General features: G+C 34.7%; 1 protein-coding gene across 2 annotated transcripts in view; it reads right to left on the bottom strand.

Annotated features, from left to right (window-relative positions):
* Nucleotides 1-838: 838 nt before the first annotated feature.
* SMCHD1 (structural maintenance of chromosomes flexible hinge domain containing 1) overlaps nucleotides 839-16,343 on the bottom strand; it is an 83,360-nt gene continuing 67,855 nt past the window's right edge. Inside the window, exons 38-48 of one of the 2 annotated variants that reach the window (XM_064442934.1) lie at nucleotides 12,271-12,397; nucleotides 11,984-12,103; nucleotides 10,555-10,640; nucleotides 9,419-9,541; nucleotides 8,956-9,146; nucleotides 8,097-8,206; nucleotides 7,034-7,104; nucleotides 5,207-5,378; nucleotides 3,075-3,233; nucleotides 2,251-2,377; nucleotides 839-1,269 (exon numbers count right to left, since the gene is read on the bottom strand). In XM_064442934.1, the coding sequence (XP_064299004.1) occupies nucleotides 1,143-1,269; nucleotides 2,251-2,377; nucleotides 3,075-3,233; nucleotides 5,207-5,378; nucleotides 7,034-7,104; nucleotides 8,097-8,206; nucleotides 8,956-9,146; nucleotides 9,419-9,541; nucleotides 10,555-10,640; nucleotides 11,984-12,103; nucleotides 12,271-12,397 (1,413 nt within the window). In that variant the 3' untranslated portion in view covers nucleotides 839-1,142. The remainder of the gene's footprint in view (nucleotides 1,270-2,250; nucleotides 2,378-3,074; nucleotides 3,234-5,206; nucleotides 5,379-7,033; nucleotides 7,105-8,096; nucleotides 8,207-8,955; nucleotides 9,147-9,418; nucleotides 9,542-10,554; nucleotides 10,641-11,983; nucleotides 12,104-12,270; nucleotides 12,398-16,343) is intronic. The other variant, XM_064442935.1, reaches the window with a different exon arrangement.

Here is a 16,343-nt window from a genome sequence, read left to right as displayed (position 1 = left end):
CATCCAGTCAAGCCTATTTTCAATTGCTTACTCTGACCCTGGTTGAAATCTTATCTTTAATCATGCCTGGTACTTTTCTGGCCTCTATATTACTAAAATCCTTGTGCTGCAGATCACTAGAAATGACCTTTGACTCTCCCCTCCCTTATTTTTTTGTCTCATTTACCTGTTGACTACTTTCTCTAGCATTTTAAGACTTCATTTCTTAAACCATGGAAAACTTTAATTTTCTTTAGGTCTTTATGAAAGCAAACAGAATTGTCTATTAAAAAAAAAAGCTGGAGATGACCACATAAAGTGAAATTCTGTCCAGGTATCTACAGCTTCCCAACATGATTATTTTACCTCAGGCTTAAGTCTCAATTTCCAACTCTTAAAATGCATACACAGTTCAGCTGTAAGGATTTGTCTTTTTCCTTTGTGACATTACTATTTCCTAGTCAAATCTTTCTGTCATTCCCTCCTCCCCGCCCCCCCACAGTCCATAGAAGAGCCTCCTAGTAAACCTGTTACGCTTTTCATACAGGTAACTACTTTGGTTTCTCCACTGGCACTGCCTGAAAGAGATCTGAATTCCCATGTCAACGCCTTGGACATACTCTTAGGACATAGCCTTGCCATTAACTGCCTGAAGACTCCACAAACGGCTGTGGTTAGATCTGAGTATATCACTGCTCAAACCCTCCCTTTTAAGTTGATATTGCCTTGACCTCATCCATCAAGAAGAGCAGTCCAGAAAGTTCTCCTCCCCAGGACAACCAGGGGTGCTTTTTAAACGCAAATCTCATTTTATGGCACAATCTGTTGACTTAATATTTATGACCAATTATATTGGCAGTGCTTTGTATTGAAGCAGTTTTATTGAAAAGATTGATTTTTTTCATAAATAAAAAAGGATATATTTTAAACTTTTTTCACACATGAACATAAAAACTCTGAAAGCTTTTAGAAATGAAAATTAGCTATATAAAAATTAGGCTATGTTAAATACTTAAATTTTTGTTACGACTAACTGAAATACATTTATATCCTCTATCAGTATAAAAATCTTCATAATAATGGGTAATACAACATGAATTTTTCCTTTAACTGAACGTATTCACATTTTCAATATATAGCTATTTCCAGCAAGTCTCATCAGTCTATGCCTTTCTCTTTCGTGGAGTTCCGTTAAGTTCTGAAGAGGATGCTTGTGGTGTTTGCTGTTGCTGCTGCTGCGGCTGCTGCTGCGGCTGCTTCTTTGTGGGAGAAGAGATCCATTCTTCTGAGCTAAACAAAAACACAGCACAGTAGCTTATAAACCAAGCCCTTTTTTCTCTTTCTATATATAATATATGTCTTTATTTATATAGATATTTGATATAATTAATGCAACAGAACAGAGCTTCCACTAACACAAACATTATAAACCCCGTATTTGTGCACAGCTTCTTCCTGTAATTATTTTGTTACAATCAGGAATAGCATCAGGCTAATATTAGATAGTTTAAATACATGACCACTTAAATTCTCTACATGTGGATAAAAAAATTAAAATAACAAATATAAATAATAGAGACATAGTAATATAGTGAAAACTCATTCTGAGAAAAATCACAACTCAATGAAATCGAAATAATCAAAAAACCACAGCCATAGTTCAGCAAAGACGATGCAGTCAGGAGGACAGACATGAGAAGTGGAAAGTCAGTTCCATGTCATCTGAAACATACAGACCTACAGATTTCCCTGAATTTTTTTTGTGTGTGTACAAATGTTCATTAGCCACAGAGGCAATGCAGAAGTAGAAACAGAGGGAACTGTGTTAAATAAAATATCACCAGCTCACCTCAGACAGCGACTTAGAAAAAGCTATACAAGAATCATTCTTTCTCTGTTCACCTGCCCAGTATTTGATATCGAACCTTAAAAGAATTTACAGACCAAGCCCTCTCAAATATTTCTGGGGTGTAACAGAGTTGAATATACCAGAAAATACAGGGAACACGAATGCACAAAGATGCCGATCGATCAGTTCATAAAGAGAAACAGAATTACAATGAGCAAGCAAATCTTTATATCAAGCTTAAATAACAGCAGAAACTTTAAAGGAAATTAAAATTACCTTAAAAACCAATCTTATGCAAACTGTTGGTTATTGTATACAAATATGAATTAAAAAAAAAAAACTCCCATGCAAAAAAGCCAAACTAGTTTTTGCTTTGAATTCAGAATATGGGAAAGTAATGACTAGATCCAGAGTAGACTTACCTATACAACTTTTTTACTGTTTCTCTTCGCATTCTTTTGGGAGGGATGGGCATGTCAGGCATATCTAACATTACAGGCTGGAGTAATGGTTCAGTTATCTTCATCTGGTTATCTGATGAAGTCATACCTATGAAAAAGTTGCAAGTAAGAATAAACAACAACAACAAAAATAATCCTATTGGTTATAAATGGGTCCTGTAACAATAGTGTTAAACCTTTGAAATAAGGCATAAATTGCATAGTAACCTTATGTCTGAAACTGACTTCAAAGATGACAGGTAAAACATTTGCTTTATTTATAGTTGTCACAGAGTACATGTTGGTTTATTAAATGTAGTTTAAAATATCGTAAGTTATATGACATTGACATAAAAACATTTCTAACTAAAATACTATCCTTGCAGAATTAGGGGTGTTTCTTTATGTAGTACAATGTTTTGATTTTGTTTCCTTAGCAAACGCAATTCAGCTCTTTACTACGCAGTCATTTCAAAAAGAATGTCAATGTTCTCTACCGCTGGGCCAGCCAGACTAACAGTTATATAATCTCGTATCAGTGAGATCATCGCTTCATGTTTGCAAGACACCAACCGACCACATTTTTATTTTCTGAACACATTACAGGGCAGTGCTGGTCCAGGCAATATCCAAAGCATTGTACTACGTACAGTTTTTCTATTCTTTCCCTAAAATAAGACATCTCTAAGCTCTTAATTTTAACAATCATGGTTTGAACTTGTTAGTTTCTAAGAGTAGAATACATCTGGATTCACTTAACAGTTCTCCTCCTTTAGGACACCAAAAAATATAATACAATAACCTACCCAATTTTTGTTCTATTAGCTTGAGACTTTTCTCTTGTTTGGCAAGTTCCTCTTTTTTCTTTTGCACTTCTGGAGTGTTAAGTGACTGCAAATGTAAATCAAGGTCCTTATTCACATTGTCGAGTTTCACCACTGCTGTACGGTATTGCTGAAGAAGATCTAATTGAAGAATAATAAAACACAAAACAGTAAAAAAGTGGTCATTTTGAATTAGAAGGCTACCAAATACAACCCAGACAATGTATAATATTCACAAGAAAACATATCTTTAAAAAAATCACTGCTTAAAATAACCCACCCAAACTTGTAGTGGACCAGTGGCTGTTCTTAAAATGACTGTAAAGATGGATTGATTTCTCTCTTTGAGCCTGTACCTCAGACCACAGTAAAGTACCAGCAAACTCTGAAAGTGACATGGCAGCCAGGTACTTCTTTACACATCTTGTCACCTTTATGCTCCAAACTGAATTCTCTGCCTTTGACGCCCTTAAGTCTGCTTGCAGTACGTTTTGCTTTTACGGCTACAAAGCTGAAGCTTGTATTACTGACTTGAATTCTAGTCCACCTTGTGGAACAAGAGAACATTTACTGAGTTTCACTTTGTCCCACCTACGGAAATTTAAACAAGGAGACAGCAGTAGACTCAGGTACAGGGGCCTATTTTGCTGACAAACTTTGTTCCTCTTTTAACATATGAGACGAAGAATTTCTCTTTGTCCAGGCAGTGAATAAATATATCATGTAATAAAGAAAGGGTTCAAGCATGTTAGCCCAGGCTCATTCATTTTACTTTGCGGTGAATATGAGGTAGCTTGCACAAAGCTGAACTGAACACTAAATTACCTTACATTTGCCACAGGGTGAAAATGTTCACATAGATAGTTACTGCAGACTGACAAAAGGCACTGTAAATTCTTAGTACAGTTCATTTTAGAAGTACCTTGTCAGTGTAATCACAGTTTAAGTAACTATTTTCCTTTTATGCTACGAACATAAAAGAGCAGCAAGTCACAACTAATGTTAAGGCTGAAATTCAGTTCAGAACAAGTCTTGTGCTGTTCTTTATATGGAATTTTGCCATTATTTTCCTTTAAATGTCTAGTAACTATCCAAGTGAAATTAAAGCATGTCCTTTTCTTTTACCATGATTGTACTAAATTATAGACAATTCCAATTGAATTTGTGTTGGGTAATAATTGAGTTCAACAATACAAAATGCGTTGATTGTAACCATTTCAGCTACAGACTGAAATATGCTGGTTTTAGCACACTTTATAGTTGTCTATGTTTTTCCTACATATAATATATTTCTACTGAAATGCCTAGGAAAGATTAGTTCAGTCTTTTTTATCCCTCAACTGGTCAATGTTAAGTAGTTTCCTCATATCTAAGGCTACTTCAATAGGTACAAGTGTTCCCTCTCTCTTGTTCTCCCCACACCCCACTCCATTGCACACTTCTAGGAATACTGTCATGGAAAAACTCCACATCCTTTTTGAAAATAAGTGTTTAAGAAGAACCTTATTTATGAGTAAGACTTCTCAATGTTTTACAAATCAGTCAGGTCAGCTGTTACATGTCAGAAGCTGCCATCTTTTAACTTCATTTATAACTTTTATTCTACAAGGAAAAATCCAAGCACATAATGAAATGTAAGTGATCCTACAGGAAATATAAGGTATCTTCTTGTTATGGCAAATAATGTAGATGAAGTTGTGCATGACTGATGAGAACAGGAATTTTTCTACCACTGCTTCATCGAGCTTACTTGCACAGTAAGAAAGTCTAAGTTGATGTATGGTGTTTCTGGAGGAGAAAGACCTGAAACTTCTGTTTTTCAAGGATGCTGGAACTCAATCAGCTCAAGCTTCTCATGCCTGCTGTCTAAAGGAGTACCACTGCTTATACTCTTTCTTTAGTAAGACGAAGATTTTTTTCTTTCAGGAAATTTAATAGCTATAAGCTTTTAAGAAAATAAAAATTCATAAATAGGACAGTGTACAGGCCATATTTCTTAAAATAACTTTATGCTATAGTGAAGTTTTCCTTTTTATATTACATAAGAGAATAACAAACATAGGCAAGCACTATAATTTTGGAAGTTCTGTGCTTTCATGACTTCATTAACCCACCTATCTGTTCAGAGAAAGTAGAGTAAAGTTTTGGCATGGGTGCTCCAAATACCATTCCTCTCAGTTTGTCCATTGGAGGAGCTTTATTCTGAAGGCCTCCAAATTTTCCATTGCTGCGAATCCTGTCTCCTTCCCTCGTCAGCAAAGTAGGGCAATGTGCGATTTTTACAACCTACACAGGTATAAAAAGTGATACTGAATTAGTACCTCCATGAAAAAAAAAGAATTCTAAGTTTTCAGCAATGCATTTGTGAAGCTTTGTATCTTTCAACTACAATGCAGCTTGTTCTCTAATGAGAATGTATTTTATGAAATGACATTTCATGACTTTTGCTTTCAAGTAATAGAATGCATATATTAAAGTTAAACAGTACTGTCAATAATTATAAAGACTACATTTTTTGTGTTTTTTTGTGTGCTTAGATTTTAACAGAACTAAAAAGCTAATTATCAATATATACTATGAAGTAATGACAATAAATATTAGTGTTGATAAAAAATGTAAGCGCTTATTCAGTTGTTTGATGAAGATGGCTTTTGTTTTTAAATGCATAAAATTTAAAGCATCTAAATTCAAAGGGATTTATTTCTTATAACATATTCAATAAAACTTCTATATAGTTGATGAAATTTACCTGTGGTGGGTGACTGAAACAAATGGGGTGATAGACTAACCAAGTGAAATGACCCAGACCTCATTCTGAGAAATGACCACATATACAAACTCCTTTTCCTAAACAGACACAGATGGTCAGTCTCCTGACACTGATTAACAACAGAGACCTGACTCTGTCTCTTCTGTTTGATTATGCAGTAAAAAAACCCAAAAGTGTACTTTTTGATGAAAGAAGCACACACAGTCTTCACAGTTAAAAATGGTAGCTATTTGGTCACTTGATGGACACTGAGATGGTTACTACATGTGATGAAAATTAAAATATTAATGTCAGTCATCTGGTTTCTACTATGACTATATCCATATTTCTGAGATACTCTTTGGAAACATTCAAGATAGTCCTTGTTCCCAGGTTACCAGCTAGCAGTAGCCAACAAAAAGGGAACAGAAACAAGGGAACAGAATCACAGAGTAAACGAGCAGGTCAAGCCCAGAGCAGGAAATCCATGTTGCACTGATTGCAAAAGAATGAAACAGGCAAACAGTTTTAGATGCCACCAGAGGTTCCTTGTTAATTTGTTCTCAAGAGAACAACTCAGCAGTACAATTACTTATACTTCTGGAGACAAAAAAAGATATCCAGCCCCAAGAGCTTAATGTTTAATCAGTACAGTTCTATATCTTATGCTGAATCATTATTTCAATTCTTGCAAACTCATAAGCTGAAACAGAAAGTGCCCAGTGTCAGGATTTCCTCAGAGACTCTTGCCTGCTAAAACGTGTCCCATTAAACCTAAATAAACTAGGTCAGAAAAAAGTCTAGTACATTTCACATCAAGATCTTAGTGGATCGGAAATTTCATCATGTGCCCCAGGCTCCTGTGTTTTATTATACACACAGGGACTAGGGAAGTACTGCAGAATTTGCATTCAACACCAACAGCAAAACTAAAAATGTTTATCTTTAAAAAGATGGCCCCATGTTTCACGGCAATATTCACATGAAGTAATTTGTTGAATTAAGGTAATTTTGTCAGTGGCAATAACAAAGATTTCATTCACTGATACGTGAATTGAGCCTTACATACAGTAAGCACGCTTACAGCTAGTGCAGCATTAAACTTAGAATAATTGCTAAGTTTGGAATATATTAAATATGTAGCTATGCAATATATTTGTTTTTAAAAATATAAAGAATAATTGAAACATACCTCTTTTCTGTAATGGTTAGCAGCATCCAAGTTATCTATAATGATAGTGTCACCCAAGAGCATCCCAAACACTGAAAAATGTAATTTTTTGAACCATGAAATTCCTCTGCAACAAATAACCTGAGTTTTGAAAAATCAATTCTGAGGCATCATTATTACAGCTTTTCAGAAAAGTGCAAGGGAAATAGCATGGGCATGACCTTTTTTCAATGAAATTTTATTCTGAAATGGCGATAAATATGCTATCTTCTGTTTTCATTGAAGAATTAATGAAGAAAATGATTTAGTATGTGCCTTGTGGCATAATTGACTGTCTTTTCCACCAAAGTACTCTCTTGATATCTTACATTTACATTTACGAAGACACATGTAATAAAATCCCAAGTTTTAGGAAATTACATAAATGATATTTTTTAAAGTCCTCCTTAAATGGCATTCTTGGTTTCTTCAACATTCAATGGGTTATCAAAGGAAAAAAAAACCCCAAACATTCCCAGGCTGATAACGCAACTGATTTTAAGACCTTTCTTCTGTTAATAAGACTGTTCTATACAAAGTCTAACTTGCTGTAGTCTTGGATGAGGTATGCCAAGCAATGTGGTTTTTAAATTCCCCGAGAAAAGTAATAGCCTATCGGCTAATGACAGACACAAAGAAGAATTTATAGTTAAAGTCTCTGACGATACCCTTCTGTAAATAAAGTGGATTAAAAATTATTTTTTATTAACAGTAGAGAGGAATATTTCAATACTGGGAAGTTGTGAAGTAAAATGCAAAACTTATTTTACTGATTCCAACTCTCAATATAAAGGAGTAGGTCTACTTAATTTAAGAGTAGTAGTGTAGGAAAAGGAAGGTACTGCTATGCTGTCAGAAAGGGCAAGAGAATGATGGTTCTGTAAACTGACATCTACATAAAGATCAAAAGCTTACTTCTTTCCATAACTATTGTATTTGCAAATATCTTAGTGAAGATTACTGAATAGGTTATGATTGATGATGTTTCTGTATTTCATTTATTAAAAAGAGAGAAGCTATGAACAATTTCTTTAATATCATTTACCTGTTTGACAATGCTCTACGTTATCTGGAAATGTTAACAGTTCTCTGGCAAATACAGGATTTCCAATAGGTCTGAAGCAGATTTTTCCATTTCTTAAGTGAGGTAAAGGCCTAGTTAAAGAAAGGGGAGAGTGAGGGAGAAGAAAAGAAGAAAAAAAAAAAAAGTATTTTGTCCTTATTTCATTATTGTTTCTGACAATCTAGTCAGAAATCTCAAGTTGAATTGAATGCAACTTAACACTTCCACATTAAGTCCTAAATGATCCCAACATTATCTGAAATGCCAGTTATGTGAAAGATGCTTTGGTGAAACAGTGATTTGTAGAGACATATACCCAACAAATTCAGATGACTAATTTTATGGACAGGTTTTGAAAACCCTATTTTATAAAAACTGAGATTTTAGGCCTCATAAATACATCTGCACATCAGATCTTTTCTAAAAGGCATTCTTTATGATATTAACAGTCATCCTCATATGCAAATTATTTTCAGGCACAGAATTATTATATTTTCCTTTATCTTCCAGGAAACCAAGACAGCAGAATGAATATCTATTACTACAGATGATTTTAGGGAATTACAATTAAGAATTAAATTTTTTTTAATTTTTAAAGATTTAGATTTTTAAGAGAGTTAGAATTTGATTTGAAGCCCTATTAAATAAAGAACAACACACAGTTAAAGATACAGAACTAGGATTTCAGCTAACTTTTCAAGGGGCATACTGTTGCTATAATTATGAAGACAGAAATTTTATACTTCATATCTTTAATAGGAGTCTATTTGAAAAAGATATTAGAAAAAAACTTGAAGTAGTATGTAATACAAATGCAGAAGTTTCATTGTTTTTTCTCTACCTGTTCCAATCAGGGCATTTCTTCTTATAAATAGAATCAAGGGGTAACACTTGTTGTCGACCTTGAGTTTCATCAAAAATAGAACGAGCGGCTTCAGTAGTCAGTGTCACTACACAGTCCATGTCACTTGCCAAATGCCAAGAGATAACTTTTGCTGCTTCATTATCCTCAATTTGAGCTAAATGTGCAATCTGTGCCACAGAAGTTAGAACAGTCAAAATAGAAGCCAAGACCACCTCCCCTTTTCATACTACTCACAATCATCCTGCAACATCAGTCAGATATTTATTTCCCCTGTTAATGGCCCTGTTAGAAGTACTGGTCACCTGACAGGCTGAGAATGCTACCTTTCTTTTTAACTCTCCTCAAAAATTACTTGCATATTCAGTTGGCTAAGGTTTAATTAGTAGCACTTCCTGGAACCAACAAAACTCATTTGAAGGTGCTCTGAGAGAAAACTCACCTTGCCTAAAATATCCTGATTCCCTTTTGGATAGTTTGGGAGGGTACAAGTTCGCCTTGGCTGTTTCCTTACTCCTTCTTGATCCAGCATCTTTTGTTTTATAAGAGAATCCACATACTGAAGCTGAGAATTAAAATTTAAAGTTAGCAAGCATTTATCATTGGGTTAAGCTGCAGAAGTTGTTACTTCCTCTGTTGTCAATCAAGTTCCTAACAAAATATTCAATAATCTGAAACAGACTCTTAATATATAGGGACCACTGAGTATAATCTCAGCAAGTGAAAGGAGGCACACTGCGATTTTGACTATGAACTTTTTTTAAAAAAAAAAAAAAAAAAGACTTCCAGGCAGCTTTTTGCAAAGAGCTACCAGAACTTGATTAAAGCCAAACCTGAAGAAAGTTTAAATCAGTAGGAAAAGGCAACCACAAACGTACAAAAAGAAACCATTGTAGAAGGGGACTATGTCCAAGCCTGAAAAATTTAGCCAGCAGGGGGAACTTCAGTATCACAATTGCAGAATGTATATAATTTTATTTCACTGATTTGTGATTAATAACTCTAACACTTTTATTTGATCTAAAGATAACTGATAATTTACATATTTTTTCCAAAATGTTAGTATTTTGAAAATTTTCTTTAAAATTTAATTGGATCTTTATGGGAAATTAGCAATGGGGTACATTGTCCTGAATCTTTCAAACTTACATCAGCTTTAGTAGTAATGTATGAAATTCACTAATTCTCTGAAAAAAGTGTTTTCCTTTAGTCTGCTTATGCCAGAATGCATCCAGTGTATATTGAACAGCCTGCAAAAACCCATTATTAAAACTAGCAGCACCAGTAACACAACTGGTAACCTTAGCAGAAAGGCAAAACTAAGATCAGGATATAAAAGAAGTCTTTCTTATTTCTCTAGCAGTTTCTTTAAGAGACAGTCACACCAGCAGAATGGTAAAAAAATTTTAACTTTGGCATAAAGCCACAGATTTTACTCATGGTTTAAATTTTCAGGGTTTCGGTAACAGGTACTTGCACATATACCAGTCTGATTCAATAATGTTACATAATGATATTTCATATTAAGATTAGATTTATATTTAGGATTTTATGGAGTTAGCAAGAAATAAGCCATACTACGTTTGTCTGTGGTAATTCAATTTGGTGTTTTTTCAGTTCATTTTTCAGGTGAGTTTCTCTTGTTTCAGCTTCTTTAACCTGACCTGAAACCAATAAAATCAGAGAGTAAGGAAATATTGAAAGCAACAGAACATTTCTTACAACTTTTCAGAATTGTGCCACCCACAGATGATAGTATTCACTTCTCAGATTCAGCACAGAATATCAGGATTTGTCCTGCTTCTTAGCAATTTTACCAGCTGCCATCTCCTTCAGCTTCAGGATCAGTCTGCGAATGTAAGCTCTTTTTTCTTTTCATCCTCAATTATCCTTCCAAATCGTTCTCCAACAGGCAAAATAGCAAGAGGGAAGTGAAGAGTGCTAGTTGGCACTGCCCTCTTTTGTCTCTTATAAGGGACACCACTTTCTGGACAACATTTCCTCAACTCTCATACCTGAACTGAAGCAATTTTGAAAACAAATGAGTGAGTTGCTTCCCACTCTCTATTCAAACAGGTTTATATATTTGGAAATATTACTTAAGCATAAAGTATAATGTTGTGCTCTACCTCTGTCTCTAGATATATGTAAAAATCTGCAAATATTAAGCAGCACTTTTTGCCTTTCACACTAGAATTCAGAAATTTGCATCCATAATGGAAACATGCAGTAAGCAAGTAACAGAAACATAGCCCTGTCCTAAAACCACAAGAAAAACCAGCATCTTCTAATTCCTGCATGCTTTATTTACATTTGGTGTTTACTTAAAATAATAATTCAAAATGCAACTATCAAAACAAACCTTCTGATCAACAGACAGGATGATTAAAAAAAAAAAAAAAACAACGCAAAAAAACCATTTCCTTTCTCTCTCCCATTCCTGTAAACAACTGCCTTCACACTGCTCAGCTGTTTTAACAAACTTTATAAAGGATTACATTTGCTGAAGAACAGAGAGATAAACAATGAAAAGCTACACAAGACTTTTCAATAATGTATGTAGGGTCAAATGAAGGGGGAAAGAGTAACATTTTGAAAATGTAAGATTAACTTTTTGAAAGAGGATTATCTGTAGTTCACATTCCCTAACGTAGTTTTTGTTGAATTTCTAGATGGATGAGTATTCACAGATCCATTGCAAAGACAGGAGTGCAAGGCAGTCATTGGAAAAAAGAATCAGATCACCAACTTCAATGTTTTATTCCTCCTATTGACAGTTTTGACATAAGACATTCTACCTCAAACCAAGACCCTTTATAGGTAGGTTCATCCAAATAACTAGATGCTTCCCTGCTAATGCAAAGATACACTCCCTTCTGCTCCCCTCTAATTACTGTATCCCATGATTTCAATAGTGATTTTTCCCCCCCTCTCTATGTTGTCAGAATTATTAAAGGAAAAAAGTTTAATTCCCAGGAAATTTATTTATATATTTGATTGAACTTACATTTAATTTCAGTTACAAGCTGATTAGTAGTATCAAACCAATTTCTGTAAACACCTATTGACTGAGATAATTGGTCTCTCTCCCGTGTAAGGGTTGCCATCTGTTGCTGCTTCTTGAAATCTACAGAAATAAATACATATATTTTTAGAAGAAAAGACAGTAACATACTTGGTGTAAACATCAGCAAAAATACAGTAGGCTATTACACAGTTCCAAAGAAGTATTATGAACCTAAAAAATATTTAGTTCTAAGGAAAAGCAAGCATTTTAGAGTAATTAAAACATACCATTGTAAAACATGAATGACAGACGGTATGGTTCCAAAGGTTGTGTCAAACCCGGCAGATCTGGCTCAAATACAAGAATATATTCGGTGCTATCTCTTCCAGGACTGTTTTCAGCAAGAACTAGATTCTAATAAAACAAACAAACAAGCACACATAAGTTTATGTTCACACTTGAAGTAATACACAAAATAAACATTCTTCTAATACTACATCTTAGAAAGTTACCTAACAGATGATGTCTATACAATATTACTAGAGTTTTAAGTATTGACTTGGAAATGCCTTTTATACCTAATAAAAAGAAGCAAAATACAAAGATTTAGCATTAACTATTTTATTATTTAAGAATTAAGATTGTAATTTTACCTGTTTATGGAGTCTTATTATTTTTGGCTATATATTTTATTTGAGACATATGCTTAGAAAAAGGTATTATTTGCACTGTCCCATAAGCAAGATTTCCTCAGGTGTACTTCATTCAGCATGTGAACAAATGCAAACGGCACATTAAAAAGAAAGGCCCAATACATAAACATAGAGAAAGAAAAATAAACTATTCCCAGTGCTGAGTTAAAGTTACTGCTGTTACCATGGAAGTAGACAGCAGGTCCCAAATGAATGAACAATATATAGCCAAACACTAACATGAACATCCCATTTCTTATCAATTCCTTATTGAAATGACAAGCTAAATCCTTTGCCTTTCTTTATAAACACAGGAAATATTATAAAACCGTAAAGAATGGTAAACAGAAACAAAATTAGTATAGGTAATATCTAAATGTGCTGTTACTTTGGGAAAGGTATCATGCATAAAATGAGTAATGCTTATAATAAAACTCATACTGTTTCCACCTTTAACATGTAGAAATTGCTACTCAACTGGCCAAATCAAGAGAGAGGTGGTTGCAGCCTAAAAGAAGAGATAGATATATAACCTTCAAAGATAGTCTTAATGGCTTTCAAAAATATTGCAGCTACATATTTCATCAGAAGTCTGTAGTGGAAATATCTTTTCCTTAGAAAATTTACACTAATAAACATCTAAACATTTTCCTTCATTAAACAAGTTTAATATTCCTGAACCTCAGTGTAAGGGTAAACACGTCAGATTATCAGCTTCATTACTTTGATGCTGACTACACATGATTATATTTATAAATGAGATGGAACAATTTAAAGGTATTTGAAAAAAAAAGAAAAACAAAAACCAAAACACCCCCCCCCCCCCAAAACCCACAAACATTAGTGTGTCCCCTCCCCATTACTAGTCATATGAAAAGTACATTGCATCACAACCAACAAATCCTTTCCACATGAGTTTTACGAGTTGTCTAAAGTCAGAGAGCTCAGTATAAACTCGCCAACTGAAAACTGCCCGAAGAGGGGAAGAGGCATCGAACTCACTGGAACAAAATTACTCCCAAAAGAAGATCAGGGGACACAAGTTACTGTCAAAAGCAGTAGGATCTCATCAGGTCACAGCAATGAGAAAGCAGAAGAATGCAAACCTCACCCTCTGAACAAACCAGGAATATATAAGTAGAAAGAAAAAGCACCTGCTTACAAAAAAAAATTCCAAAACAAAGCAAACAAAAACCAACCCCAAACTTGCCCCCTGCCCCATTACAGAGATTGTTAGCTTAGTCACTTGTCATGGTTTAACCCTAGCCAGCAACTAAGCACCACAGAGCTGCTTGCTCACATCCCCACCCTAGTGCAATGCGCGAGAGAACTGGAAAAGAGTGAAAAAATCCATGGTCTGAGATAAGAACAGTTTAATAATTGGAATAAAATAAAGTAAAATAGTAGTAGTAATAATAATGTACAAAGCAAGTGATGCAAAATACAATTGCTCACCACCTGCCAACCAATGTCCAGCCAGTTCCCAAGCAGTGATCTTTGTCCCCAATTATCCCCAGCTTTATATACTGAGCATGATGTCATTGCTATGGAATAGTCCTTTGTTCAGCTGTCCCAGCTGTGACCCCTCCCAACTTCTTGTGCACCTGGCAGAGCATGGGGAGCTGAAAAGTCCTTGACTAGCATAAGCACTACTTAGCAACAACTAAAACACCAGTGTGTTAGCAACACTATTCTTGTACCAAATCCAAATCACAGCACTATATCAGCTACTAGGAAGAAAACTAACTCTATCCCAGCCAAAACCACGACATCACTGAAGCAAAACTGGAGTATTTAGAACACAAAGGCTCAACAGCAGGTTAATGGGACACAGAGAAAAAACCTGCTATTTCTGCATCAGTGAGTAGTCTGAGAAATTATCTAGTAATTTCATAGAGTTCACTTTATGGGGTTATTATTCCCCTCAACCGTATGAAGTTTTAAACATCTGTTGAAATTTCTATAATGAGCGTAAATGCAGGATTTGTGGAGAAAAGCACTAGTTTTTTAGACCAGTGGTTATAGCTGACCCCTTATCTATACTTCTGCACTTTTTCCCACCCCACCTGCCCAAGAGAAAAAAGTGTTCACAAACCAAATAATTTATTACTCCTGAAGCATGGTTGGGGAACAAGAGAAACTCAGAGTGTACCATAATTCAATTAGTATATTAATTTTATCTGATACCTCTTATTCAGTCCATGCATCATATTTTTCTAGCTTGTTTTTCATAGGTTATTTTGTCACTTTTCCTTACGGATAGGAGTAGGCCAGAGTTTGACAGATTGTTGAGTGAAATGTTTGCCCATGTTAACCGGAGATGTTTCTGTCCTTGACCATTATCGACAGAGAATTATCTATGCTGTGTCATTAAGTTCCATCTATGTAGTTCCATAAAAGCAGCTAACATACTGAATAAAATACATTATGAAGAAATTTGTATGTAGGATCTGTAGATTTTAGTGATTCTACTAGGATTTTATTGCATTTTCCAAGATGTACTGAGAGATTTTGATTTGTTGCTAAGGCAGTGTCTGCCTCCACTCAGTACACACTGATGCTGTTCTGCTGGGAAGCTATTTCCAATTTACAAAAAGCGGCTTAGAAAATTTCTTCTAAGAAGTTGGAACCTCCTGCAGTACCCCTTCTAACTGTTTGAAGACTTCCACAGATTTCAGGCTAGTAAAACATGTGACAACCGGAGGAACTAAATGAAGTAGGGGTATACTTTTTCGCTTCAATTTTTGTATGATACTTCAGCATTTTAAGCATTTAAGAAAAAAAAAACACAACCAAACACCTATATATACCTATTTCACCATGTGAATAGTTGTGTAGAGTGAAGTTCTCTGTAGGCTTTTAAGGAGAGATTGTGACCATTCCACTCAGAACAAATGTGCAGCTCTACACTCAGCTGGGGTTTTTTTGGTGTGTTTTACACAGTTCCTGGTTTTGTGCATGTGCACTTTTTGTGTCTTTTACATTACACTTTGTAACAACTGTTGCAAATGGAACTCATTGGTTTTAAAAAATAAGTCTCTATTTGTTGGAAAAAAAGTGACTGCGATGACATGACTACAATATGCAGTACTTTCAGAGGTATGCATGATGCTGCAGCCAGAGATTCAAATTGAAATAAGGCAAGCATTTTTAACACTCAAGGGCACTACTGGCTGAAAAAAAGCATCGAGAGAAATGGTCGTTTTATCTTTAATCCTTCAAATGACGATAGGATTCCTTTCTGCAAAGTATATATAAACCCAGTTAGCTTGACAAAATATAAAGAAGACCTGGTAAAATTTAATTACCTATATATGAAGAAATCAGACTAAATGATCTTAAGTTATTACAGCCAAATAGTATTATAAACAAAAATGTAAAATACTGCTAGTATTAATGGTTTAACTACAAATGGGTGAAGTGTTATTTACATGTGAAATTCAAATGAGGAAAAGATTTATTCTGGATCCCTCTGTATGTCCTAGTCCATTAACTGAGTTTTCGAATGTACTCGTAAACTTCCCTCATCTGGCAAGGATAACCAGTTTAAAGAATGTCTTTCCTTCAGGTTTTCTGAAAATCAGCAACCAAACAGAGAAGTAATAATTTATCTACTTATCAGTAAGGGAAGGCTACATTATATGCTAAGCCTCCACAAACCATGAGGT

This window comes from Phalacrocorax carbo, chromosome 2 (assembly GCF_963921805.1).
Source record: "Phalacrocorax carbo chromosome 2, bPhaCar2.1, whole genome shotgun sequence".
Classification (NCBI taxonomy): Eukaryota; Metazoa; Chordata; class Aves; order Suliformes; family Phalacrocoracidae; genus Phalacrocorax; species Phalacrocorax carbo.
Note: the sequence above shows the minus strand (reverse complement) of the source record. Positions and strands in the feature narration are given on the sequence as shown.